General features: G+C 40.1%; 1 protein-coding gene across 5 annotated transcripts in view; it reads right to left on the reverse strand.

The window, feature by feature from the left end:
- NFATC1 (nuclear factor of activated T cells 1) overlaps window positions 1-27,480 on the reverse strand; it is a 174,390-nt gene that overhangs the window by 124,510 nt on the left and 22,400 nt on the right. For all 5 annotated transcript variants that reach the window (XM_066579459.1, XM_066579461.1, XM_066579463.1 and 2 more), the window contains exons 2-4: window positions 25,659-26,736; window positions 13,567-13,726; window positions 2,239-2,441 (exon numbers count right to left, since the gene is read on the reverse strand). In XM_066579459.1, coding sequence (XP_066435556.1) covers window positions 2,239-2,441; window positions 13,567-13,726; window positions 25,659-26,736 — 1,441 coding nt within the window. The remainder of the gene's footprint in view (window positions 1-2,238; window positions 2,442-13,566; window positions 13,727-25,658; window positions 26,737-27,480) is intronic.

Here is a 27,480-nt window from a genome sequence, read left to right on the forward strand (position 1 = left end):
GTGTGAAATGACAGCTTTTAATATCTTTCTATATCCCCTGTCTATATCCCCCATGGAATGTTGATATGATAACCTATTCCCTGTCAATATCTCCCTTCGGCTCCTTCAATGATATAAATTCAATTACAGAATGCAGCTCTTTAATAATATTCAGGGACTGAGGTTGACAATGTCAAAATTTGCTTGAGGAAGAATCGCCCACCTATAATGTAATCTACAGTGCAAATTACATGAAATGAGAATGTGTCATTAATTAGAGAAGTTGTTGGCATGCCTTAAGCCTCGGGTGAGATTAATGAATCACTTAAATGTGTTTAACTGTTAAACAGCCCATTTTATACATGTTAGAAGAAGAAAAGGGTGAAATTTATCTATGTCACTGAACAGAATTCTAGTAAAGAAAATGTGGCAAATTCTGGCACACGCCACATTTGGACAAAGATTTGCAGCTTTATAAAAATTTTTGCCTCTTTTCTAAAAAGTGGTTTGGCTTTGTGGAAATGGTTGGGCCTTCCTTGACAGATTTGCTATAGATTACACCAGAAACTGGCAGAAATGATAGCTCAAATGAGTTGGCACACATTTGCATTTCTGGGGCATAGACGATCAAAGATGTGCCAAATTTATGAATGTCGTGCTTTTTATCTCCAGCTCACTGCTACTACGGACTGATGTAAGACAACCACTCTCATAATTCCCCTATAAGTGTTATATAGACATGTACAATTTCAGGGCTCAGTCACATGGGCGCATCGGCACCCGTACACCGGCGCCGATGCGCCCGTGTGACTGACAGTTAGAAGACGGCCGTACCTGAAGACGGACGTCTCTCTGCAGCGCTGATGAAAGAACACATGACTGGCAATGAAGCCGGTCACATGTTCTTTCCTCCGGCGCTGCAGAGAGACGTCCGTCTTCAGGTACGGCCGTCTGCTACCTGCAGTAACACGGGCGCCGATGCGCCCGTGTGACTGAGCCCTCAGGAGATAGTTAATGTCAATCACAATTTGAATCACATCAATACTCTTGGACTTGATATATAGAAGATGATATAGCAGTTATGGGACAACGGATTGATAAACATATAACCAAAACAGAATATTTAACTTTATTTCTATCCTTCTGTGTCTTTTAACTATAATGTACATGTATGGAAGCATGGGCAATAGTGGTGCAGTTGAAAAAAGCCACAAATGTTTGTTGTGTCTTGTGCTCCTCCATTGGAATTACTGAAATCTTAGTAAAGTGGCATTTTAACTTGTTTCCTAGTAGTGCATTTTAATAGCTATTACTATGGTCCACAAAATACAAGATTTTTTTGTTATAAGGCTAAACAGTATCTACAATCTATGTACAATGTATCTATATCTTCAACTGCATGTGATTGTAGCTTGCATAAGCATCGCTGTCAGAAGCACTGAGTGCTAGTTTATGGACCACTGTAATTGGTGGATTAATTGGACCCTCACTGCGATATATGTATATACATGAATCACGTTTTGTCGTTAAAAGCAGGACACCTGCAAAACCTAAAGCAAAAGCATTGTTTAAACTGAATAAGAGTAGTCTAATCTCATGCTTAAAAAAGCAAGGCACTTCAAAACCCCAGATCCAATAAGTGTCATGCTATAAACTGTACACTGAGGCTGAAGTGGATATTTACAGCCGCGTAACTGAGATGGGATTTATAAAAAGCAACAGACACATGGCCTGAAACACTATAACCAAAAAGCAATCAGTTGTCCCAAATGGTTTTTTTTTAAGGTCTATGGAGGTGGTGAAATGGGGAGAGGTACTTCAAAGGCACATTCAAAGAGAAAAGCTGGGTGACTTCTGGAATTTACATAACAAAACATTAGTACTTACAAAAACTTACAAGGCGAGTTCACCCATCGTGTAATTTTTTCCTAAAAGTTATGAAAATCTGCACAAAAATCCATAATCCAATCCACCCATGACTTTGATGCAGATTTTGGAGCAGAATACATTGCAAGAAATTAACTCCATAGCGAAAATTCACTGAATGTTCCTAACAGATAAGACACTCTGTGGAATGGAAAATCTGCAATATGCCTAAAATCAGTGTATATTTTTCCACTGAGTGAATGGTGTGTGCTACGACCCCCATGGACTAACGCTGTACTTTGTTGCAGTCGTTCAGTGGAAATTCCACACCTGCGATTCTGCAACACATAAGCAATGTGTGAAATCTCTCACAATAACAGGCAGGTGGCTTACATGGCTTTCATATTGTTCTCAGGCAACAGTGGGATTTCCAAGACTTTGGTGTTGGAGACGATGGTTTCATGGCTTGTGGTGGATACGGTCTTGCCAGTGATACGATGGACTTGATAGAAGGCGTGAGGTCGTAGCAGGCGATCGTCTGCCGTGCCGATGAACAGCTGGATGGTAAGTGGTTCGCTTTCTAAATACCCGTGTAGCTGGCAAGGGAACAAAAAGGTTCAGGCATGAAAATATAAAAAATAATCAGGACAGGTGCTGAGTGTTAGGCCATCAGTTTGCCCAGCAATATTGGTGCAATAAAAAAGGTGTAAGTCAGAAAAATCTCTCATTATTCCAGTGACCTGAGGCGGTGGAGTTAGATTTAATCTTTATATGAACCGCTGCATGCTCTTAGAACAGTCTTAGACACACTCTTCATCTCTCCAGGGTTGGAGGAGCTCACATTACAGGTGATGGAAGCAGACACTGAGTAAATAGATCTGACTCCTTACAAACTATAAGCTGTATTCAATATGGATTCTAAGAATCTTTTTAGCAATAGTAAAGACTTTCGATATCAAGATGAAACATAAAAAACTAATTTGTCGTCGATATTCAGAAAATGTGACTAATTTCTCCATTATATATGGTACAAATCAATAGAAGCCGAAATATATCCAAAAAGTAAATAACTCTTGGATCACTCAACTAGATACATACTTGACTTTTGACTAGTTCTTTATGTGAACATAGTGAGGAGCCCCATCTGAACAAGTGATATACAGGGATCAAAGCCACATGGTTTAAGCATGTTTCACTAAAAACCAAGTATAACCACACAATGATAGCCAAAAAAGGAAGAGTGTCTCTCTGAAACGGTGTGTGGCAGTGGGTCTCTTAGTGGGGTCAGGTCAGTGCACAATATTACGGTTTCCGTTTGCTTCTATGGGTTTCAACAACTATACTCAAGTAAAGAGCGACACTAAGTTCTGGTAACAAACCAGCGAAGCGTGAAGAGTGAAGTTCCTATGAATACTTATGAAAAACCCATGTGATGCCTGCTTTAAAAATTACCAGTGGTAAATCTTTCCATTAGTGGCAAGTCAGCTACGTCATCGAGTCATCCAGTAAGTCACAAGCATCCAAAAAATCTCTGTGAGAACTGCACGCCTCTCTATACTGAGCTAGGCACCCTCCATAATAGGACCATATATGATAGGACTTCTACCCACCTCTGCTATTCCGCATACAAGTGTGTAAGTCACTGGCAGAAGATTACAGCCTTCTCCATACTGACTGCTTTTGCTTGAGTGCTGTCATTTTTTAGGGGACAAGCAACCCAGGATTACAAGTAGAGATGAGCGAGCATACTCAGATAAGTCAGTTACTCGAGCGAGCATCGCTCGTCTCGAGTAACTGCATACTTGTCTGAGCATATGCTCGGGGGTGAGCGGGTGGTAGCGGGGGGGGGGGGGGGCGGAAGAGTGAGAGAGATCGATCTTTCTCACTCTCTTCCCCGCTCCACCACGCCATCCGCTGCCCCCAAGCATATGCTCGGACAAGTATGCAGTTACTCGAGACAAGCGATGCTCGCTCGAGTAACTGACTTATCTGAGTATGCTCGCTCATCTCTAATTACAAGCTCTTAATGCCAAGTGCTATCAATGCAAAAGGGGACGTTTGACGACTTAACCCTACAACACTTCTGCAAGCCCTTTGGTCCCATTTGTGTACTGCAAAGCATATACAGTATTCCAGGGTAAGGACCATCAGACCTTTTGTAAGATCGGCAACCGGATATTTTGCCACTTTTGGAATTATGAACTCTGCACTGTAATAGAAAATTCTTATATCTGTAACTCCCTATGAAAATTGAATTGCTTACCAATGCATTTCTAGCCTTTCCTATTAATAGGTGTGTGATAGGGTGATACAGACGTTATATTGTCCAGTGAGTGAGGGTTGTTGTAGCCAGAATTAGGGTGAATTCATGCACAGCTGAACTGCTTCTGAGTTTTGGCTGCGGAATGCAAGCCAAACTTCGGCAGCAATGTACAAATCCTATTTATTAAAGGCCCATTTAGATGGGACGAATTTCGGACAAACGATGCCCGACACTCGTCCCCACATACCCTCGCTCCCGTGATGTTAGCTTGTTTGGAGGTATATTTGCTAGTTAGCGCAATTTAATGAAGTGTACGAAATCCAGTCTTTAATTCAGGTAGTGAATTCAGTCAGCAAATGAGCTGACATAGAAGGGCCAAGAAATGTAAATTCCCTATCGTTGACTTGCTATTGATGCAATGCCCTAAAATATTAGTCTAGCTTAATTAATGGTAACTTTTCACTAAGGCAAAGCAGTGTGTGTCTAAATTAAAAGAAAAGTAAAGCAGCAGTGTGATGAAGTATGTTTTAGCATCTTCGTTATATTTATATAAGAGTAAAAGGCAATTTATTAAGTATATTTCAGTCTGAAGCCAACGTGGAAAATGGAGAATTACATAGGCGGATTTGCAACCTCAACCACAGCATCAGCAAAGGATGTTGTTTTGCTCTCCTAAGAGATTAATTTGTGTCTCCCTGAAGGAAAATCCCTTTCTACCATTGCATAGAGTTTTCCACCCATACGCAAGCGAACAGATATTGTTGGGTTGACACTACTGGATAAAACTGTGTTCGTACTTTAAAGATATTAAAGAAGCCACTTTTCACGTTGATCAGAACACAGAAAAACAATAAATATTCCATCATATACAAATACAATGTTAATGCACAATATTATCTTATTTCTGTTTGCGGAAATTTACATAAACCACTTCCTGACCAGAAGTTTTAGCTTCCTTCATTACCAGGACACTTATAAACTAGCTAAGGGGTATTTTCCAAACATAGGCTAGTTCTATAATGAGCTGCCAAAGCAATGGGACAACTTGTCATTCGTGGAGTTGTCTCATCCACATTTTATTTCACTGACTTTTAACAGAGAAATATAAATTAAAACTATTTTTTGGCAAGCTGAAGCTCCTCCCATTTGCAAGGAAGAGGTGGTCGCCCATGCTTCATTAATCTCTATAGGAAATATAGAAACAGACACTAGCATTCCCTTATTTCTCTCTACAACTGCTATACACCTTAACCCTTTCCAATCCAATTTTGGATTCAGGGTTTCCTAAAAGGCTTTTTCTTTTGGATGTTATACAACAGTGCCATCTGCTGGCTAAAGCCAGTGTATGTGCGCCAGAGAGGCTCCGGCAGCGGAGTGGCTGGCAATAGACGGTAAGAATACCCTGTCGGACGTCTTCTGACATTGGAAATGTACAAGCTTCGATCAGAATGTAGGAAGACGTCAGACAGCGGATTGGAAAGGGTTAATAGAGAGTGCGTAACTAAACGTATCAAGTACGACTCTTCTCTCTCTTGTGACTTGTAATCATATTCTTCTAAAGATTACTCCACAAAGTGTGTGTTCTCTTTCAGTCCTGTGAACAAAGAACAGCTTGCTAGATGTCACAAAGACATTTTCTAGTTGCTGCGTCTACAAAGTATCTATTTGTCTCGTTAGCTTTATGGTAGGTACAATGTTAAACTGCCCCACGTTGCATGTTTCATAGAAAAAAAAGCATGAAGAAATGCAAACATGACACATGTACGACATTATGTGCCATCTCCTCTGTTAACTTCTCTCTGGAATGCTGATATATATGTATTTTTTTTTTAGGTTCTACAAGATAACAGATTGAACGATGATACTGCGGCAAGCAGCAGTTCTAGCTGCCAGATTATTAATGATATCATTCATGCTTCCAAACAAGTAGCAAAACAGGGAGACAAGCCAAAGAACGCACAAGAGTGAGCGCACACTACTTAACTGAATCACTGAGCAGAATTAGACATAATGATTTTTGGTTAATAGCATTCAACTGGGTGCTGACCATTAGACAGCTCCTAGGTCATCGGTTACATGTGCTAAGATTTTAGTGTTTACTAAACGCCTGTGCCTTAAAAGCATTAAACATAGTCATTTTATCTAAACATGGTAGCTGCACCGTCAATGCCCATATAATAAGACATGTGCTCCTCCAACCGGAAGAAGCATATGTGTTCTTCGTCCCCTTTCAAGTGCAAGCCTTTACTGGGGTATTAGGGGTGCGCTGTGTAGTCTTAAAGGAGCACTGGTATTTATCATTTGTCAATAGACAACTATTGTAAAAAAATGTTTAATACAGCAGGTATTATATTTTTAAAGTATTTTTTCTCCTCCGTTGCGAACCCCTTGAGCTTTACAGATCTCCCTGTCCCATCTAATGCCACTGTGCACACCATCTGCCCTCTCCTAATGCCATGTTCCATGTCAGAGCACAAGCAAAGCCACGTAAGACAATGCCTCCTGGCATCCCAAACTAGAACAGAACAGAACATGGGACATGTAGTAACAGCCTCACAGCATGAAGCTCCATTCTTAAGCCACCTAAACTCCTATCTCCGTCCAAAATAGGATGGGACAAAAAAAAAATACCAAGTGCTTCTTTAAAAGTAGCTCTCCCAATATAAATCCCACAATTATTGAGCACACAGGTGATTATACCTGTTTATATGTCTGCACTCCGACACAAATATATCTGAAGCATTGTAAAGTGAAGAGATCCTGGTGTCCGTGGATTTGACTAATGCGGGATCTGGTCTCAATGCCTGGGGCCTCAGTATATATTTGCGATTGCTATATATTTACACATTTCCAATGACATCTGACATCAATTAAATCCAGCATTTAACACTATGAACGCTGCACCAACATCTGGTTCTAGTGTGATTGAGGCAGGATGCTTCGATGCCTTAGGACCTGGACGAGTACACATCATTGAAGAAATCATCAGTTCTGCCTATGCGATGCATGTCCAACATCTATGTATGGAGCATGTCAATAATTCTAGACACAAAAATATGTAAAATAATGAAAAAAAATAAATGAATGGCTAAGAATCCTGGCTTTGCCCAATCTTGACTTAGACCAAGAAGAAATGTTGCAGCGGGACCTTCAATGCAAAACTCATGGACGTGCAGCGCAAAGATGTGCAGATCAAAATCCTTCAACAGTTCCGCTACAGACACTCATCATTAAGAAACTGTGCAATAGAAAGTCATTAAAATGATCTAACAGCAAATAAAACAACGGGATCATTGCACAGAAGAAATCCCCCTATTGTGTTCCCAACAATAAGGAGAGGCTTTAATAGAAAAAAATGTCAAAATGTTTTATTTTATTTGTGCAGATTTATAATAATTAATAATGTCCTTAATTCCAACACATTTTACTAATCCTTGTTGGAAGCAAACAGCCTTTCATGCCAAGATCCTACATGAAGAATGGAGGCCAGATGTCTTATTACAGCCAGACATATAAAAATGTATCACTTGCCTCATGTTGTATACCCAGCATTTGGCAGGTAAGCTAAAAATAATGGTGCGTCTGGTTGCTGGCTGAGCCAAGCTATACAGAACCATGGCTTCTCCACGTCTGTATAATCGGAGGGGTCAGCCGCATGTGTTCTCCTGTATGGCTTTCATATGGATCCCTTTCACTTGTAACAAAAATAAATGAACTAAGTGATAAAATGGCGTGTCCTTTGTGCCGAGGACATCTGTTCTTTGTTCATTTTGGTTTATTATAAGTGATTTTTTTTTTACATGCTCACACAAAAATAGTTCACACCTCTTCAAAATATATGATGTGCAGGGGTGCCTGTCTGCGTGACAGCGGCTACACAATGGCTGCAGGCAGGCCTTATTGAAAACAGAGGTGGCACCTAGTCTTCTCCACCAAGATGGCTCTACGCCTTCCAGTGCAAGACATCTGGATTTACTAGGAATCGTTAATTAAAGACTAACAAAAACACGGGTTTGCAGGACTGAAAAGAGCCCAGCAGGTGAGTAGATTAGAAACCTATACGTGGACATAAGAAATGTACAATGGAAGTTGGCTTCAGCCGTAGATATAAGACACTTGGCCAAGCATGTCTCAAGAGTGGGAAATAGATAATTAGGGAGGTATCTGATAAAATGGAAATAAATGTACAATCGTCATCAGTACAGCTATAATAATAGATCTGGCCTCCGCAGGTAAAGGTGCCTTATAGCTTACGACAGCTGGTGACTAGCTATATATAGGTAGTGACTAGGTATATATAGGTAGTGACTAGATATATATAGCTAGTGACTAAGTATTTATAGTGACTAGGTATACATAGCTAGTGACTAGCTATATATAGGTAGTGACAGGTATATAAAGCTAGTGACACAGTATATATAGCTAGTGACTAGGTATATATAGCTAGTGACTCGGTATATAAAGCTTGTGACTCGGTATATAAAGCTAGTAACACAGTATATATAGCTAGTGACTAGGTATATATAGCTAGTGACTCGGTATATAAAGCTTGTGATTCGGTATAGATATGTAGTGACTATGTATATATAGGTAGTAACTATGTATATATAAGTAGTGACTATGTATATATAGGTATTGACTAGGTAAATAAAGCTAGTGACTAGGCATATATAGCTAGTGACTAGGTAAATATAGCTAGTGACTAGGTATATATAGGTAGTGACTAGGTATAAATAGCTAATGACTAGGTATATATAGCTAATGACTAGGTATATATAGCTAATGACTAGGTATATATAGCTAATGACTAGGTATATATAGCTAATGACTAGGTATATATAGCTAATGACTAGGTATATATAGCTAATGACTAGGTATATAAAGCTAGTGGCTACGTATATATAGCTAGTGACTAGGTATATAAAGCTAGTGGCTACGTATATATAGCTAGTGGCTACGTATATATAGCTAGTGACTAGGTGTATATTGCTAGTGACTACTAATATATAGGTAGTAACTAGGTATATATTGCTAGTGACTACTAATATATAGCTAATGACTAGGTATATATAGCTAATGACTAGGTATATAAAGCTAGTGGCTACGTATATATAGCTAGTGACTAGGTATATAAAGCTAGTGGCTACGTATATATAGCTAGTGACTAGGTGTATATTGCTAGTGACTACTAATATATAGCTAGTGACTAGGTGTATATTTCTAGTGACTACTAATTTATAGGTAGTAACTAGGTATATATTGCAGGTGACTACTAATATATAGGTAGTGACTAGAAACTAGAGTCTATTACCAAATATTTTGAGCAATCGCTCAGAATTGTACAATCAATATACCCTGCAGTATGTAAGGGGGATTTTCTTTATAGTTGTTTCTATAGTCTGTAATTGGGCTAAATTCACATCATGTTTAGTGTTTCTTAAGGTCCTGCCAAGCTATAGCCAGACATATGTCACTGTATGCTTAGATTGTGTAGCATCATTCTCCTTGTATACAGTTGTATTGCAAAGCGCCGTTACAGTTGGGACAGCGGGGTGCTGATGTATCTGGGCCATGGGACATCCTTCCGCCAAACCTTTGGTAATTAATGTCTATGAGAACTTCTTATGTTTTTGTCGTTATGGTATGAGTCAACTTTATGAATGTATAATTTAGCAGTTCCTCCAGCTACGAACCCTCCATAGTCACTGGCCAACTGAGAGTAACAACAGTGAACATGGTCTGTCTCTGGAGCTGCGGGCCTAAACTCAAAAGACAGAGTCTTCAGAGACAGTCAACCATTTAGACTCATTTCTTGAAAAATGGCTCAGTGGGATGATAACAATGTAAAAGATGTCTAATCGAAGAGCTATACGATCCGATACTTTTAAGAGAATATATTGTAATATCATATTGATTCTAAGTTATCAAATTTGCAACATTTAATCAGATACATTAAAATATAGCATATCAAGAGTCTTTTAAAGGCAGTCTATTGGCTCGAACCTGCTGTCCATGATGTTATAGAGCAGGAGGAGCGGAGCAGATGGATATATAGCTTTATGGGGAAATAGTCAGTAGAACTTGTATTTTATCCATTTATATCTCTGCTCATTGTGAGCTGGAGTCTAATGGGCGGAGCTATCAGTGTCTGACTGTACATGCAGGGGTAGCTGTCAATCACTCATAGCTCCGCCTATTGGACTGTTCAGCTCACAATGAGCAGAGATATAAATGAATAAAATACAAGTTCTACTGAATATTTCCCCAAAAATCCATCTTCAGCTCCTCCTGCTCTATAACATGATGCTGTCTGTTTCGACAGCAAGTTTAAGCTGCCAGACTCCCTTTAATAACATCTTCTGGATGCCTTAAACTGTCATAGTCTACAGTTTTAGCAATGTTATGAATGTGGCGAGCACGGCATATTCATCTGTACATAATAAGTTGCAACATTTGCAAAATATGCAAAACTACATGAAAAGTTGAAGCATCAGGCAAGAACTTCACATGCTGTTCCCTGTGCTCTATTTTATGGGATTTCAACATAAATTACTTTTCATGAAATCCAAAAGAGCAAAAAATAAAATAAACCTAAAACCAACTAGCCCCATAGAGAAAAAAAAGGTTTCCATAAGACAATGCATGACATCCGTGTGATGTAATAGTATGTGTAATGAGAAACAATTTGCTCTCACAGTATCACTTCTATGACATTCATGACACTTTCAGTTCCAGACATGATATAACTGATTCCAAAGAACTTCACACCACGAAGCAGAGACCCATCTGAATGACAATGAAACTGAAGAGCTCTACCACCTGGAATACCCAATGTGTTAATGTACATAGAAGTAAATGAGGATGAAATCCAGAAAGACAACTGGCCTGAACCCAACAATCAAACCTACTACTTACAGCTGATGAAATCATTGACTGGAATGTAATCTTTTTCCCGCTGAATATGTGTGAATGTATTATTTGGCAAGTGCCGGCCATGTGCATATTGCAATAACCTGTGTGGAGTTGCTGCTAAAAAGTGCCAGCCGTTTATGATTGAGCTATAAAATGTCTGCTTTGTGGTATGTTTGCCTGGCTTCATTACATATAATAATTGCATCCTGGCTCACAGATGTGTGTTAATGTCTTTTTTTGCACCTCTGATACATTTTAGAAACACATGGACAATAGACACAGGCTTTTTCAGTTAAAAGTGTGCAGGCGTGAGTGCCAAGGAAACATGGGTGGGGTACGGAGCCAGCAATTTGTGCATTACCCATACATAAATTGTAGGTAATGGATAATGAAAGCATGGAGGAACTGACACTAATTTGGAAGGTTTTCTTTCACTCCACTACTCTAACTCTACCTCCACTTCCTTCTGATTCACAGCTACAAAAATATTCGCCTCCTTTCAAATGAGTTATAATTAAACTTTCTCCTTGACCCTGAGGTATAATTATGGTATAACACAGAGCAGTAGTTGTGTAAAGCTCGTTTTCCTGCCTAGACGGTAGACGATACTATATACAAAACTGATACAATAAGAATAAAATGTTGCAGTAAAAAGTACTAGTTCTGTTCTGTTCAAGATTGATTGTTTTTCGATGTGATTACCCTTTGATTTCACCTTACTTTTATTGTAACCCCTTTCCTTGTACCATAATGGAAAAATAAAGAATATATATATATATACTATTTGGGCAGATATGTGATATCATTTTTTGTCCAACATTTTTAAAACAATTTCCCAGGTGTTAAAAAACTGATCATCATTCTCTAAAGAAATGTCTTCAATCCCTTCCTGCCCGGAAAAGCTGGAGTTCAGCAATGCCTTCTAAACAGGCTTTGGATTTCTCGCGATTGTCTTTATTGCATATACTAATCAAATCAGGCATTTACATCTAGTTCTCCTTTTGCATTTCATACATAAGAAGGTTGTATAATTTACATGCCGTCTACAGGTCTTGGCAAATGTTTGTATGATTGTGTCATTTTGGCCTGCCTATCAGAAACAAATATGTTACATTGATGCTAAGCCCGCTGTCAGACTCCTCTCATCTGTGTTTGGACAGATATATATGTTGATATATATATTTTAACAGGTTCTAACTCAAAACATTTCCTGTTCTTCATGTTCAAACCTCAAAGAATGTGTTAGATGCAATTTGTATTTCCAGCCCACGCAGAAAAAAGGATTTGTTTTTTAGTTGCACGGTATAGGATACATTCATTATGTTTTTATTAAAAGGAAAATACATCTATATCTTGTAGGAGAGGAGAATAATAAGAATGATGGAAGGTGTAAACTAGATTACAATATACGCTCAACTCTACTACTTGAGTGAAATGGTGGGTGAATACGGCGAATATGTGCAACAGTTTCCTCTGACGGTAAGTACTAATACTGATCGGTCACTCCATGTAGAAGACATGCCAGGAACAAAATACCGGGTGTTTATTTGTGGGGGATAGTCGGGTACACGTAATGTTATAGGACAGGACAAGACTGCGTTCTGTGCACTTTACCCTAACTTATAGTTGGACCCAGAATAAACTTTGTTGCAGCACAGATGCATTCAATATGCTAATAGATTGACTGTCATGGCAGCTCGCTGTACCGTACAAGAACATGCCTTCACTATGGCACAGAGTACACTGCGCTGGACCTCATTGCACAAGACAGACAGATGCCCTCCTATCTATGCTTTACATTTACTGATATACAGTCTGGCCCTGTCTATAGAAGATTCGTTAATTGGTAAAATACCTCCAAGAATATTGTAACCCCCTTACAAATCCTACCTAATCCTAGTTTATCACTGGCAGGCTGGTTCCTTGGAGGAAATCAACTATATTGCTATAACACAATGTGACTAATTTAGAGGGTGTTTAGATCAGTCTTGGTTCTAAGGTATCCATACACCTTCAATGATTGTCAGCTGAACTACTATTTCTCCCAGCTCCCTCAGACATGTGAACACTCAGTTATGGGAAACATACATGTGTTTTACATAGGGCAGTGGACAAAGCCACACGCAGACGGCTCTGGTGGCGATAAAAGGGTTGAGCGTTGAAATTCAACATAACGGATTCTTCTTTCTCTCAAGATCATCAGTTGAGAAAAAATCAGGGCGTCCCCATTTAGTACTTTAGTAACTCTGTGTGCTACACCCTTAGTGGCCACGGATCTATAGGTTAAGCCCACCCCTTTTTTGACCACTAGAACATGCAGAATGTCCCTCTGGGTTCTGATTAGGAAGAATTTATCAATTTAAAAATGAGACAAAAATCCCTAGTAATGCAAAAGTTCTTGTAAGGCCACTAAATTCTAAACAATGTAAGCATTTCTAATGCCTCTGGGAAATAATGTATTGTCACCTACTACACATTATTGTGAATTGTGCTGAACATTTCTGATTAGATGCCAGGATAAATAATGCCTTCTATAATGTGGTTACCTGCACAATGGGATGTCCACCGGTAGATGCCTTCACCGCCCCGCGACTTCCTTCCGTCTCATAATGAGCTCTGTGATGAGATTTGGGCTGCACGTCAATGCGAAGTTCATAAGGTCCTGACTGTGATGGCAGATGCCAATCAAGGGCAGGCAGAGAGGGGCTGTAATGGAAAAGTACAGCTATTAAATATTAACACAAAGTGTATTATCCCACACCACAGGAATTTGGCACTATTACTTTAGAGACCATGATTAGCAGTCCATCTTTCACTATCTTACATTTAGAATTTCATCAATAGGTCTAGAAGCCTGTGAAGTGGCCAAAACCTCTTTCCCCTTCATGAAGATGAACAGCCGCTGATGTTACTCTTGATCCTGGACTCCTTATATCAGTGGAAATTATGTGTACATTGCTTCCCTTTCCATGAATCTAACTGCATGTAATTGTCCTCCGAGCGTGAGTATTAATAAATAAGTAAGCAGAGATGGAGAAATACTATATTAACAGGAAGCATTTATCTATCTGGTTAGAAGAGGTGAAAGTTGTGTGAAGAGCCAACACACTGCTACAAAACACAATGCTAGTCATAAAAGTCAAGAAAAAGAAAAGATCTAAACAAAGAAAGTAAGGACCCCTTTACACAGGAAAAATCATTGCTTGGATGGCATGTTGGGCATCTATGACCGACAGATAGTCCTATGTAAAAGGACTCTAAAGAGCCATTTAGACACAACCATTATCGCTCAAAATTCGCTCAAAAGATAATCAGTGGGTCTAAACACGCGGCCATTGTGTACTATTCGTTCATCAGTGATTTCCATCAAGCTAGAAATCAACAATGAGTCTTATCAGAGCCACATGCTGGTTTTCTCAGTGGGCAACGCTGGTAATATTATTTCAGTTGGTATCCCGCTGGCAGTTCTCAGCGGAACACCAGCTGAAACCCCCGAGAACAATGCAGCTGTCTGCATATACAAAACAGCTGCTTCGTTCTTTGAGCTATTGCGGCGGTATCCGCCTGCATTAACTCTTACGTAGCTAATTAGCTATCCAGAGTTATGCAAAGATGATCAATCAAAACTGTCACTCAAATTGTCGTTTGAGCGACTTTTGAGCGATCATCGTTCCATGTAATTGGGCCTTTAGAGAGATCTACTATGCTGAGGTAGTCAAATTACTGTAGACGGTAAGAGTCTGCTAAGAAAATTTTACATAAACATTAGAAGAAAGCAACCCTAAACCTTAGGCATCAGCAGCAAATTTCCATATGCATTAGCTACTCGACCTGTGAGATATGTCCAGCCCTGTACTATGCAACTTGCAGAGTTTTCTCTGTGATCTTCACTAATCTTTTTAAAGCAACCCTCTGGTTTTCGGTCAATATTCTGCCTCAAGACCGGTGGGGGTATATTACCTGCACTTGTTTTTCTCTGCTGTCCCTCAAATCTGATGGTTCGGGTAACTTTTTCAGCTTCCCAAGATGGCTAATGCAGTCTTCAAACTACCTAATCCTCACAGAGCTTTGGTAGTGTTAGGCTACATATCTGTTCGTTGATTAGCCTTAGCTAATCATGTGATCAGCACTGCCCAATCAGAGCAGGTAGTGTGCATATGTTAAAATGAAAATGGCAGCAGCAATCTTATACGGCCAAAAACCGTGACCAGTACCGGGGGATTGAACGGACAGCAGAAAAGAATAAATGTAGGCAATATATCCTCTACCCCCTCCGGTCCCAGAACAGAACTTTGTCCCAAGACCAGAGGGTCACTGTAAAGAATAGCTGCACTTTTAGCTCACTTTTGTTATGCCATAGAGACATTTCAAAAGCATGGATCAGTGGGGGATCACTAGAATGAGGGATCTGCAGCATTCACCCGAGTGCTGTGCCCCCACGGCTATGTTCACTCGTTTTTGTCTGCTTCCAGCAGCTGAAGGCAGCCTGTAGAATGAGAGATCTGCGGCGCTCACCCGAGCGCTATGCCCCCTCATTCTAGCTATCAGCGGGGTCTCAGCAGCAGGACCCCCACAGATCAATACTTTTGACATATCTCTACGACATGTCAAAAGTTTTCTAAAAGTGCAGGTACTCTTTAAAGAAAATACTGCCGTTTCAGCTAATAAAAGTTATTCTTTATACAATAAAATGTTTTTCAACTTTCCAATTTTCTTTTTGTATCATTTCCTCATAGTTTTCAAGATCACCGCTTGCAATCACTCAATTGAAATTTTCATTGTTACTTCCAATGGATAAAAGTCAGTCCTATTCCTGCTCTAGACATGGAGATGCTCAGCTTATTACAAAGCAATCCCTGTGAAAACAGATCTTAAAAGCAACTGATACATCAAGTATATTAGAGGATAGTATAACTTTTCATCATATTAAGCATAACTTTTATCTTTTGTTCCTCCTTCCAGGCCACATAATTCTTCACTCCATTTCTTACATAACTTACAGGATCCAAATTTACATGTGAAGTGTAAATGGGCAAAATGCCTGGAAGGTAATTAACCTATATACATAGTGGTCACCACTGGTGTAACTATAGGGGGTGCAGGGGATGCAGTTGCATACAGGCCCAGAGCCTTAAGGGTCCCATAAGGCCTCTCTTCTCCACATAGGGAGCCCAGTACTATGAATAAAGCATTATAGTTGGGGGCCGTGTTACAGATTTTGCATTGGGCCCAGAAGCTTCAAGTTACGCCTCTGGTGGTCACGATGAATGATGATCAGTGATCCCCATAGTATTCTTTATTATCAGCATTTTTGGTGGCAAAAAGTTTCAGCCGCCGTTAAGGAAGAGCATGCCGCATGTCAGCTATAACACAGGCTGAATGGTTGTTTCAGAGATTGTAGAGCCCGCATTTTGGCAATAGTTGAAGCTGGGTTTGCACGCTGTGATTTTCTGAATATCGGATTACTGTCATACAAATGTTTATACAAAGTCTTTGATAGGATGCAACAGATTCTTTACAACATTGATCACAGTCAGACACTGAGTGATCAGTCGTTACTCTGCTGATTTTGGGTAATTTATGTATAAATTGTTTATTGCTATGCATGATCGGAATTAGGGTCCCTACACAAGACAGAGCCCTTTGCACAATGTACAGCAATTGTCTCTTCACATCTAGAACCAATGCTTCTAGGGAAGAATACTCCTATATATTCAGTATCCAATGAAGCACGTCACATATGGACGTCTTACAAATCCAACTAAATAGAAATTTGGGGATGTTCTATCAGATGCTTTATGATGGAAGCATATCCTTGTACGGTACATACTAATCCAACAGAGCCTATAAAACAGAATACAGGTACGTGAGTGCATGATACAGAGCCATACAACCCCAGTGCACTGCTGTGCAGGCTCTGTCATGTGCATGAGTCCTTCAATGGGAGGCAAAATCCTTACCCAAACCTACAGTATCGGGGCCTCCACTTGCAGCCCGGTTATGGCATGGGTCATGCCACTGCATGGGGCAGGCTGTTAGACTTATCTTAATAGCCAGGTTTGACTTAATAACTAATCCAGCCCCCTTCTGTATCAGAGATATAGAAGGGGACTGGCGTAATTATTAAAATGAGCCAAACATACAACCCCTTGTGATGATGTCAGGGGAACAGAGAGGGTCCAAACCCTGTAACCTAGACTCGGAAGTTGGCTGGAAATTGAAGTTTTTAATGTCACATGTCTTGATAAGGATTTTGCTCCCTGGGCAACCCCTTTAATCGAAAGGCACATAGAAGTGTGGGGTTGGCTGTATTTAGAGATGAGTGAACATGCTCATTTAGGACAATTACTCGATCGAGCATCGCTTTTTTCGATTAACTGCCTACTCGGGCGAAAAGATTCGGGGGGCGCCGGGGTGGAGCGAGGGGTAGCAGAGGGGAGCACTCTCTCCCCCCCCCCCACTCCCCCCCACAACCCCCCGCTCACCCCTGGCGTTCCCCGAATCTTTTCGCCCGATTAGGCAGTTACTCGAAAAAAAACGATGCTCGATCGAGTAATTGCTCTAAACGAGCACGTTCGCTCATCTCTAGTTGTAATGTACATCAGCTCTGGACTTAATGTAACATATAGGTAAGACATATAGGAAGTCTCTCAACATGCTGGCAAGTTTTAGCAAAAAGAAAGACATTCATTACCCTCACCTTTGCATGAGACATATTGTATATTTTTAGAGATGGCTGTTTATATTTATCTCTCTCTCTAGCTATATATATATATATTTTTTTATTTTTTTTAAATATGAACGAGAATATATATTACTGTATAAAATGAAAAAAAATATAGTAAAAATGCATGAGAGCATTAAAATGTAGCGGGAGGAAGTAAGGTCATGGCCCATTTTTCAAACAAAACAGAGAGCTGACTCCATTGCGTAGTCTTTGACCCCAGTGACGTATCAATCTATCTAAGAGAATGCTACAAACAACTATGTTGATGGACTTTCATTATAGAAGGAAGTTTACTTAAAAAGTTAGATTAACAAAATAGCTCACGTTTCTATCTTGCATTAGCTTTCAGCAGGCAAGAGCAAAAGTTACTGATGTCAGATGGAAACAGTGAATGGGAACAGGAAACATATTGCAATCAAAACAGTGGAAACCTGTGTGATCCAAATCTGTATAGAACCCATTCCACTCAATCTCATCACTGCTAGTACTTTCCTAGAAAACAAAAATGTAACAGATCTGAAGCATCCCTTATCGAGCGAGATCTAATCTGCAGCTGAACTAATGGTAGAATAGGAATAAAAAACCTTAAAAGGGGCAGACTCATGTGTACCACAGGTGAAGTTGGCACACCGATATTACCTTAGATACACCTATGGAAGATACTAACTATAACCACATATTTATCTATAATACGGTCATAAGAAGTGTGGTTATGGGCTCCCTTCATCAAGTAGCATCTTAAAGGGGTTATCCCAAAATTGTCAGTTTTTGCAAAAGCCCCAGGTATCCTGCTTTGTATTGAAAACATACACAATGATGCCCTCAGACACTTACTATATAGTTTCTTTATATACTTTTGGAATCCAGTTCTTTAATTCTAATCTCTGCATGTATACAGTAAAGTGGACGGCACTGAGGATTGGCCTACACAATGGGAGAAATGATATTTCCTACCAGCATCTTGGACCTTGGTTATGTGAGTAGAATTTAAAGATGTACCCTCCCATGATCCAGAATGCTTAGTTCATTTTTTCGATGGTGTTCTTAATGGATTTCTCATGCATGCTCATACCCTTCCTGACTCACATCATAGGCCTCTCACTAGCCAAGCCAGAAACCTACTGCACACCAATGAGGGACAAAAACCTGAAACAGTTGTCTGTGCATGGATTCTGGCTTGGTTTTCAATTCCCAGTCATTGTTATAAGGCTTGTATAAAGAGTCTGACATTGACTTGCAGAAATTCTGCCTTCCAATAGGTGGCGTTGCAGAGGTATTGTTCCATCTTCCTTATTTGCATATTACCCATATAAATCTCCTCACACACCTTCTAGGTGCTCTCCTTAAGGAGAAATGATACCCTCCCTGATCCAATTGCAGCTGTAACAGTGCTTAGTGAATGCAGAGCAAAGAGAGAAACACAACGGCCTTTTCTAAAGACAAGGAGACCCAGCAAACAAATTAGAGAATAGGGAGAAGGACCGATGCATGCTGGAACACTGAACACAGCAGCATCAAGTAGTAAACGGAGGGTGGGGATGGGATATTTAGGGAGTGAGAACTGAGAAATGGTGCATATATGAAAAATAAGTGTATCTGCAAAGATTTTGTGTTTTCTTTTGGAAAGCACTAAACCAGCAATGTAATCTTGGGAATAGATACAATGTTGACAGTAGTGAATGTCTGCCTCAATGCACTGGTCACACTACTCTTACGTATGCTATTTTCAGGACAGACTAACGTTTTTCTAACAGTGGGCACAGTGAACAAAGTTTTGGCTTCCAGTCCATGGAATATGAACTTGGACATGCGAACTGCTACAGATAACCTTTTCAGCAGTGTGACCCAAATTGATATATATAGAGAAATTAGATTTAAAGGTTTTATCATGAACCTGTTAAAAATGGTAAAATAAGCAAAAACTGCAATGTACTAACAGCAGAAGTTCAGCAGTAGTCACATCCCAGCACCTGCATTTCGCCCCCATTAGTGTAGATACTTATTTGCTACGTGTGTAATACGGACAGCATAAATCCCACAGACTTGCATTGGGGTATGCGAACAGGCGTATTTCATGTGCATGAAAGAAATATCCTATGCTTGTCTATGGGAGTGTTAAAAATACGCAGTTAATATGATACATGGATATTTACACAGGAAATCAACGGGGCCATACTGCTTTTTTAGCGCAATAAATACACAGTGATCACTGCGTATTTACATGCTGATAAAAACATGCAATACGCAGGGAATACGCACAGTTCAGTCACGTAAATACACTGCATACGTACATGTGAGGGAGCCCTGTGTGTCCGTAGTGAAATAATGGCTTATGTTGTTACCTCAATACAAAATGTACCTGGGGCCTCGTCCATCCGCAGCCCTGATGGGACCAGGAACACGCAGCAGGGGAGCAGAAGTTTGATGTTAAGTATTAAAGGGAAACTTTTCTATTTCATGATTTTGTCTTGGACAACTCCTTAACGACATCGGTACTTGTCCACTAAAGGCAACCATGTATTATGCAATATATTGTATGTGAGATAATAGCACCTCCTATGGAAACAATTATTCTAACTTATAGCTGCGTTATCTACAGAACAGGAAGTGTCAGACTACTACTAGACATAGTGACCACAGTACAAACTACCAGATTTCAGAATTTCAATGGGACTGCCATGGACAGGTATACATCCTTTGTATTGGTGTTTTATAATTATGTTCAAAACATATGTGTAAACTTTAAAAAACATGTATTCAAACCGCTTAATCACGTAAATGAAAATTATTAAAACTATATATATATATATATATATATATATATATATATATATATATATATATATACGATAGATAGATAGATAGATAGATAGATAGATAGATATTTCCACACACATTATCACACCCTTATATTTTCCCCCCTCTGAAAGGTGTTCAGATATTTCTGAAATTACTTATGTCATGTATTTCAACTAAACAGGCCATCATTTCTATTGTATATGTTACTGTCTGCATTCGGATAATTGCTATCCACTGCGAAACAGACATAGGTCTTATATTAAAAACTGATGTTACTTACTTTATTCATATAAAGGTTTAGCGCACCTCTCTTTTATCAGTGATTTTCCATTGGATTAATGTACAGACCCAGATGCCCACAAACTTCTCTCAATGCCAATCGAATATGCTTGTGAGACATGACAGAACGGCATCTGCTCCCTATGGTGGCTGATGTAAACCTCCCGGAGTAGTATAAGTACCCCTGAGCTGTTAGTGGCGTCCCCCGGTGTAACACACGGCTCGCAGCATAGTTGGGATTCTCACTGGTGGTTACATTTCCCCCTATATGTTACATGTTCCTATTTCCGTCTTACTGTATTATCTCCCACGTACAAAAGTAAATGTCTTCAAGAATGTGGACTTCTATAAAAGGAAGTTTACATATGTCAGCTGATCTTATGCAACCGATAAGATATTGGTTATTTCTTGTTTTTAACATATGTGCTGGTATCTGATCTAAAATGTGTAACTTTTATAACTTTGTGAACTGGAGCTCTTACTTGATGTGGATTAAATAACTGTAAAGAGATTACTGGGTGCCGGGCTCTGGTGTCCCCCCTGCGGGGTACAGAATTCGACAGTCAGCTATGAGGGTCCAGACTTCAGAAGCTTAAAGGGAGTCTGTCGCTTGAAAATGCTGTCAAACTGCAGGCATCGTGTTATAGAGCAGGAGGAGCCGAGCAGATGGATAGATGGGTTTATGAGGAAAGATTCCATATGAGGGCCGGTTCACACGGGCATAAGCCGATTGTGTCTGTGGAAATACGTGGCATATTAAGCAACTGAGAATTGCTTATGCCCGTGTGTACGAGCGCTAACATGTATTGTATTCATCTAAACCTCTGCTTGTTGTGAACTGAACAGTCCAAGGGGCGGTCCTATCAGTGATTGGCTGCCTTCCCTGTAGTCATACACAGCTGTCAGTCACTGATAGCTCCGCCCATTGGACTGTTCAGCTCAGAATGAGCAATGGTATAAATGAATAAAACACAAGTTTCTACTGACTCTTTCCCCATAAAACTATATATCCATCTGCTCCTCTCCTCTTGCTCTATAACACGATGCCGGCAGTTTGGACAAGATGTTCGAGCCGACAGATTCCCTTTAATACAAGTAGCTGTCTGAGACTCTTTTCACATTGCAATAATGGCTTCTGCTTAAAGCATTTGTCATCCACAGGCTATAAAGGCATCTATTTAACAGTTGCATACTAAAAAGCTCATAACATAACCGTGAATTAGATACTTGTGACGGATACTGTGTAGTGGCATCCATTACCCACAGACTATTATGGTATCTAAGGACAACAGAAATGATATACCTGACAGATATCGGCCACAATGGCCTCTGTCCGGTGAATGGAGTACTATGGATCTGTTGTAACTAGAGATGAGCGAATATACTCGTTTCGAGTAATTACTCGATCGAGCACCGCGATTTTCGAGTACTTCCGTACTCAGGTGAAAAGATTTGGGGGGCGCCGGGGGGCGGGGGGAGGCATGGCGGAGCTGGGGGTAGCAGCGGGAAACAGGGGGGAGCCCTCTCTCCCTCTGCCCCCCACTCCCCGCTGCAACCCCCCAATCACCCACGGCGCCCCCCGAATCTTTTCACCCGAGTGCGGAAGTACTCAAAAATCGCGGTGCTCGGGCGAAAAAGGGGCGTGGTCGAGTAGGTTCGCTCATCTCTAGTTGTAACGCAATCACTGAGGTTCTTCCCAGCACTTACATCAAATGGATCACAAAACTACAGTGTGATAGTCAAAATAGTGAATTAGTCTATATGAGGAACTACAGATGACATCATGAAATAGACAAATGTGTTTAATCACTATTGTCATATGGTATATGCTGGTACCAATATCAAACTATTTAAAGAGGTCCCTTCAGCTCTTCTAAAAGGTCTGTTTTAGTAAATACTGGTATTCCCCATGAAATAATTCTGGAACATCTTTTCTTAACTAGGTTTAACCTGTTATATGTCCATTATGTGTATATAAGAAGAAATGCATGCTGGGAAGAAACTCTTCCTCACTTATAGCCACATGTCCTGACTTACGATGCGTGTTTGCATAAGTTACATGGGCCCACATGTGGAATGCAGGAAGATCAATTTGAGCAATGTAAATATTTGACACTTTCAGCTGCTGAAAAAGCCGAAACATTGTAAAAGACCCATCCTGTGCACTATGAGTATACAACCATACATCTAGGGTCGCTACCCCTCGTTGTTTAACCCCCTCCCTGCCTAGGGAGCCTGCCAGGCAATACATTTTACAGCTACAAAGGCATAAAGCTGACTAGATACTTTTTTCTATCCCTTGACGGAGATTTATGTATTTCAGGCACTGGAATGGAAATATGCAGACAATATCCTCATAGGGAACAAGGTAGGTTTGTGGAGCCAACAAACCTTCAATTCTTATGGGGGCTTCCTCAAAATAGGATAATAACTTGTCTAAAATTTGATACATTATTTTTTTTTTTTCTTGGAGACGTGGAATGTAGTATGCCTTAATTGTGACTCAAGAATTCAACGTCTTTATCTGTTTCATATGTTCCTCATTCATCATGCGCTTCATGATCTGCAGCTCCCGCCTTGATTAAATGGGGACTTTCAACACTGTCTACCCCGGCAGACAACATCTGTGACTAAGGAAAATTACTTTATTCAGAGTATATTTAATGGCTTTGTATTTTTTGTTATATACCCGTCTGTCCTGCAGTCTGATATCAAAGCTTTCAACTAATAAATGGTGCAAAATATGTTATATACTGCATATTTAATAGAAACAACTGTGAGTTGTCGGTACAAACCCTTTGGAAAAAAGGAGTTGCATAAAAAGAGAGACTGTTATATGAAGGATGGAAATAATGTTAGAAACAGATCTCTCAGTCCTGATAGTTACAAGGTAGTAGAACTTCAAACACATGACTGGTGTAATAGAATCTAACAAGGAGTAATGCTCGTCTGTGTCATAGATTACCGGCTTTCTATGGGCAATCTTTTTTTCCATTTCTTTTTTGCTAAATATTTCCAGACAGTAGCTAGAAACAGCCAAAGCCTGTCATGGCATATCCCGAACAAGAGATGTCATCTATTGACCTTACCACAAAGATTTATGCCCATCCTCCAAATGAAAGGAACCAAAATGACATGTGCTTGGTGGAACAGAGAAAACCCCTCTAAGGAAGGACTTTGTAAGACAATAGCAAATCTTAGTAGGGTGCAGCCGAACAGGAATCTGCTCTAGATTCCACCTCTAAGAGCATTCAAGGGAGAACAAAGCAGAAAAAAATGCTTTTGGTTAATAGGAAAGAAAATACCAAAGTCACTTTATAACGACCATCTTACAATGATGACATAAGGGTTGGGTTCGCTTCATCGTAGCCTAACCATTAGTTTAGTGTTCGTGTCCTGTATATTCTTTACCCTAAGGGCTTATTTCATGCGGAGTTCTGTCTGAGAATTCAGACACAAAAATAAAAAATAATAAAAAAATCAGACAGAACACGGAAGCCACTATTTTGGGACCATATGATGTCCATGAAATACACAGACAGCGTAAGGATCCCAAATACAGCCACCTCTATAGGCTCCTGTACGGTGAATGCTTTGTGGCTGTTGCTACATGTTTTCTTTATTGTAGCAACAAGTAGTTATTACCCATTTTCATTAGTTGTGTACTAGCGTGCCACGCGTGTATCTCTGGTGCCTGAGCATGCAGCAAATACGCAATGTCGTGTACTATCTGCGTGCCTCCAACCCCTATACACTTTCTTGGCGTGTATAATACGATTTATTTTGCACATTATACATGCAGTGTAAATAGCACAATACAAAACAATGGGCTGTTGGCATCGTGTGTTGCGCACAGGAAAATTACGTGCAACGCACAATGACAATACGCCCTTGTGAGGCTGGCATTAAACAATTCTTTTCAAGCCATTTGTGCTACCTCCAACCTCAGCCATTTAACCCCTTACATGCCCTCACCTATCTGCAGAGTGGCCTCAAAGACCTGCCTGTACACATCAACCGAGAAAGATAGCGATTACGCCTATCTTACTCTGTATATGTAATTCCCATAGAAGTAAATAGGAGTTCCAGAAACAGCGTCCACCCCAGACAGGATGAAGATGCAGGTATTCCAAGATCAGCCATAAAAAACTAAGATGGGAATACCCCTTTAAGGGGATTTAAATTCCCCGGGAAAATACTGCTATCCTATACATTTGTAAGAACATGCTGCTTTTCACCTCATTTATTGGCCTTTCACTCAAAGTCAAAAGTGACCATCTCATAAATAAAGGACAGCATGGCAATCAACTGGTCCAGTTTCTCTTAAGCTGGCCATACATATGTAGTAGCAAGATATGGGACGGGGAGTGGAAAGTCTACTTTCGCTATAAGGCATGTAGAAAGATTGACCGTGACTGGACTGCAGCTTCACGGTAGGATGTAGGCAATAATAACACCATTCTGTTAGCAAGTAACGAGAACAAATGGCAGACTTTTAAATGGAAAGGTTTCATATTGGTATTTTCCCTGAGTGTCTAAGACCCTTGTGAAGTTTCAATTTGTCAATCCAGGCACACTTTGATTAGACACATTGTATACAATTTGTACATTAGTTATCTTGCCATAAAGTATCATAATATGAAAAGAATTGCTAGATGTATCAAAGCTTATGTTCTAAACAGAATTTGCAACCAAAGAAACATATTCATTACCCATTACTCACAAAACTACAGTTCTACCATTTATGAAATGTTACATTAACATATGACAAACACCAGTTTAATGTGCACGTATACAAATGAATAGTCAATACATTGCATGTTATTGCCTTACCTCATATAGGATGTTGGGGAAATGTTCTTTGGTTTGGCCCAGTGATAAGGATGCTGTGGTACTGATAAGTATTGATCACAGGGCATTGTTTTCCTGATGTGATAGTAGTCTTCTGATGGCAAGTCAGTGGCTAGTGACAGTGCGTCATGGTCATCACAAATGGGCTCTGTTTTGAGAGCCATGGTTGGGGTGTGATCTATTGCTGTTTTCCTGGATTTAATTGGAATGCCATCATTCAAATCTATAGGGTCAGTGGTCAGAGCATTAATAGCTGCCACGATAGCCGAATTCGTATACTGGTGAGTGTTCCCTAGCCAAGTCTCCTCCGTGATGCTAACTCTGGGGGAACCGTGAGGAGATTGAGTAGGAGAAGGGTGTGGTGAATAAGAGGTCTGCCTGCCGTTAATGTTATATTTTCTTTTGAATGGAGATGTAGGACGTGAGTTTGGAGCAGTGAGCCAATTTTCCTCTGAAATACTTGTCCTGGGAGATGTAGAAGGGGAATGTCTGGGTGAGTTTACCAAATTACAGGCCACCATATTTCTGTGATAGCCTTCTTCTGGCTCAGTGGTTTTGGGGGAAACACAAGGTGACTGCCATGGAGAGGTCTGAGGGGAAGTATATGGATACGAATAATTTGATTCAAAAGAGGAAGCTTCTGAGTTACAGCTTCTGGAAGACAAACTGCTTGCTGGACTTAAGCAAGAAGGGTCTCGGTAGGTGTCAACATTTGGTAAGTTCAATGTAGCAGTAGAAAGTGTTCTTTTAGGTATGGATTCTTCCACATCACCTTCATGAAAAAACTGGTTATTGCCACCATGAATCCCCAGACAAGAAGTGATTTCAATTCTAGGACTTTCTAATGGTGCTCCATTAGGCCTTACATTCGGAGATAAGTAGTATCCAGAGGCTTCATTCTCAGGATTCCCTCCATATCCAGATGAATGGCTTGCTGATGGAATAATGGAAATGATTGGGTTTGATGACTGAATACCATGGCATGGAGTTGATAATGAAGAATTCATCACACCCAGTGATAGGCTGGCACTTAAATTGGAAGATGCATAGTTATAGTTTTCTGAAAAAAAAAAATTATGAAATATGTCAAGATTAGTTAAAAAGAAAAGTAATGACGTGTGCGCTTCATCTAAACGTTAAGTTTAAAACAGTATGTTTCAGAATATGGTAAAATGCAAGATGAAAAGGACAAAAGTGAATAAAATTCATAAAAAGGTTGTTTAAAAAAAATAATGCAATAATAACTATTCAGTAAATTGTTGATAGCCTGGAGCCTGCTGCTGGCATAGAAACGGTTGATTGTTTCATCCAATTGAGGACTGAGTTTAGGAAGTGGGGAGCGTGGGAAGATTTATGAGAAGGGGTGATTTATACATAATTTCTATATAGTTATATCCCTATTGTTAGAGAAGGCTATCGACATTCTATGTACCTACTGTAGAGTTAGTTTTGCACCCCAACTAAGTCCAAAAAGTAGTGATCCCAGTCATGGGCCTAACCTCATAAATAGAGTATTAATAATAACGTTTTTCTCAACAAAATATCTAAGTACAAGCCACTTTTTTGCATCTTAATTAACCCCTTACTGGAGACTAGAGATGAGCAAGTATACTCCCTAAGGCACATTACTCGAGCGAGTAGTGCCTTAGCCGAGTATCTCCCCGCTCGTCTCTAAAGATTCGTGGGCTGGCGGAAGGCGGGGAGCGGGCAGGAGAGAGGGAGATCTCCCCTCTGTTCCTCCCCACTCTCCCCCGCCGCTCCCCGCCCCCCGCCGGCCCCCGAATCTTTAGAGACGAGCGGGGAG

Source organism: Eleutherodactylus coqui, chromosome 9 (genome assembly GCF_035609145.1).
Source record: "Eleutherodactylus coqui strain aEleCoq1 chromosome 9, aEleCoq1.hap1, whole genome shotgun sequence".
Taxonomy (NCBI): domain Eukaryota; kingdom Metazoa; phylum Chordata; class Amphibia; order Anura; family Eleutherodactylidae; genus Eleutherodactylus; species Eleutherodactylus coqui.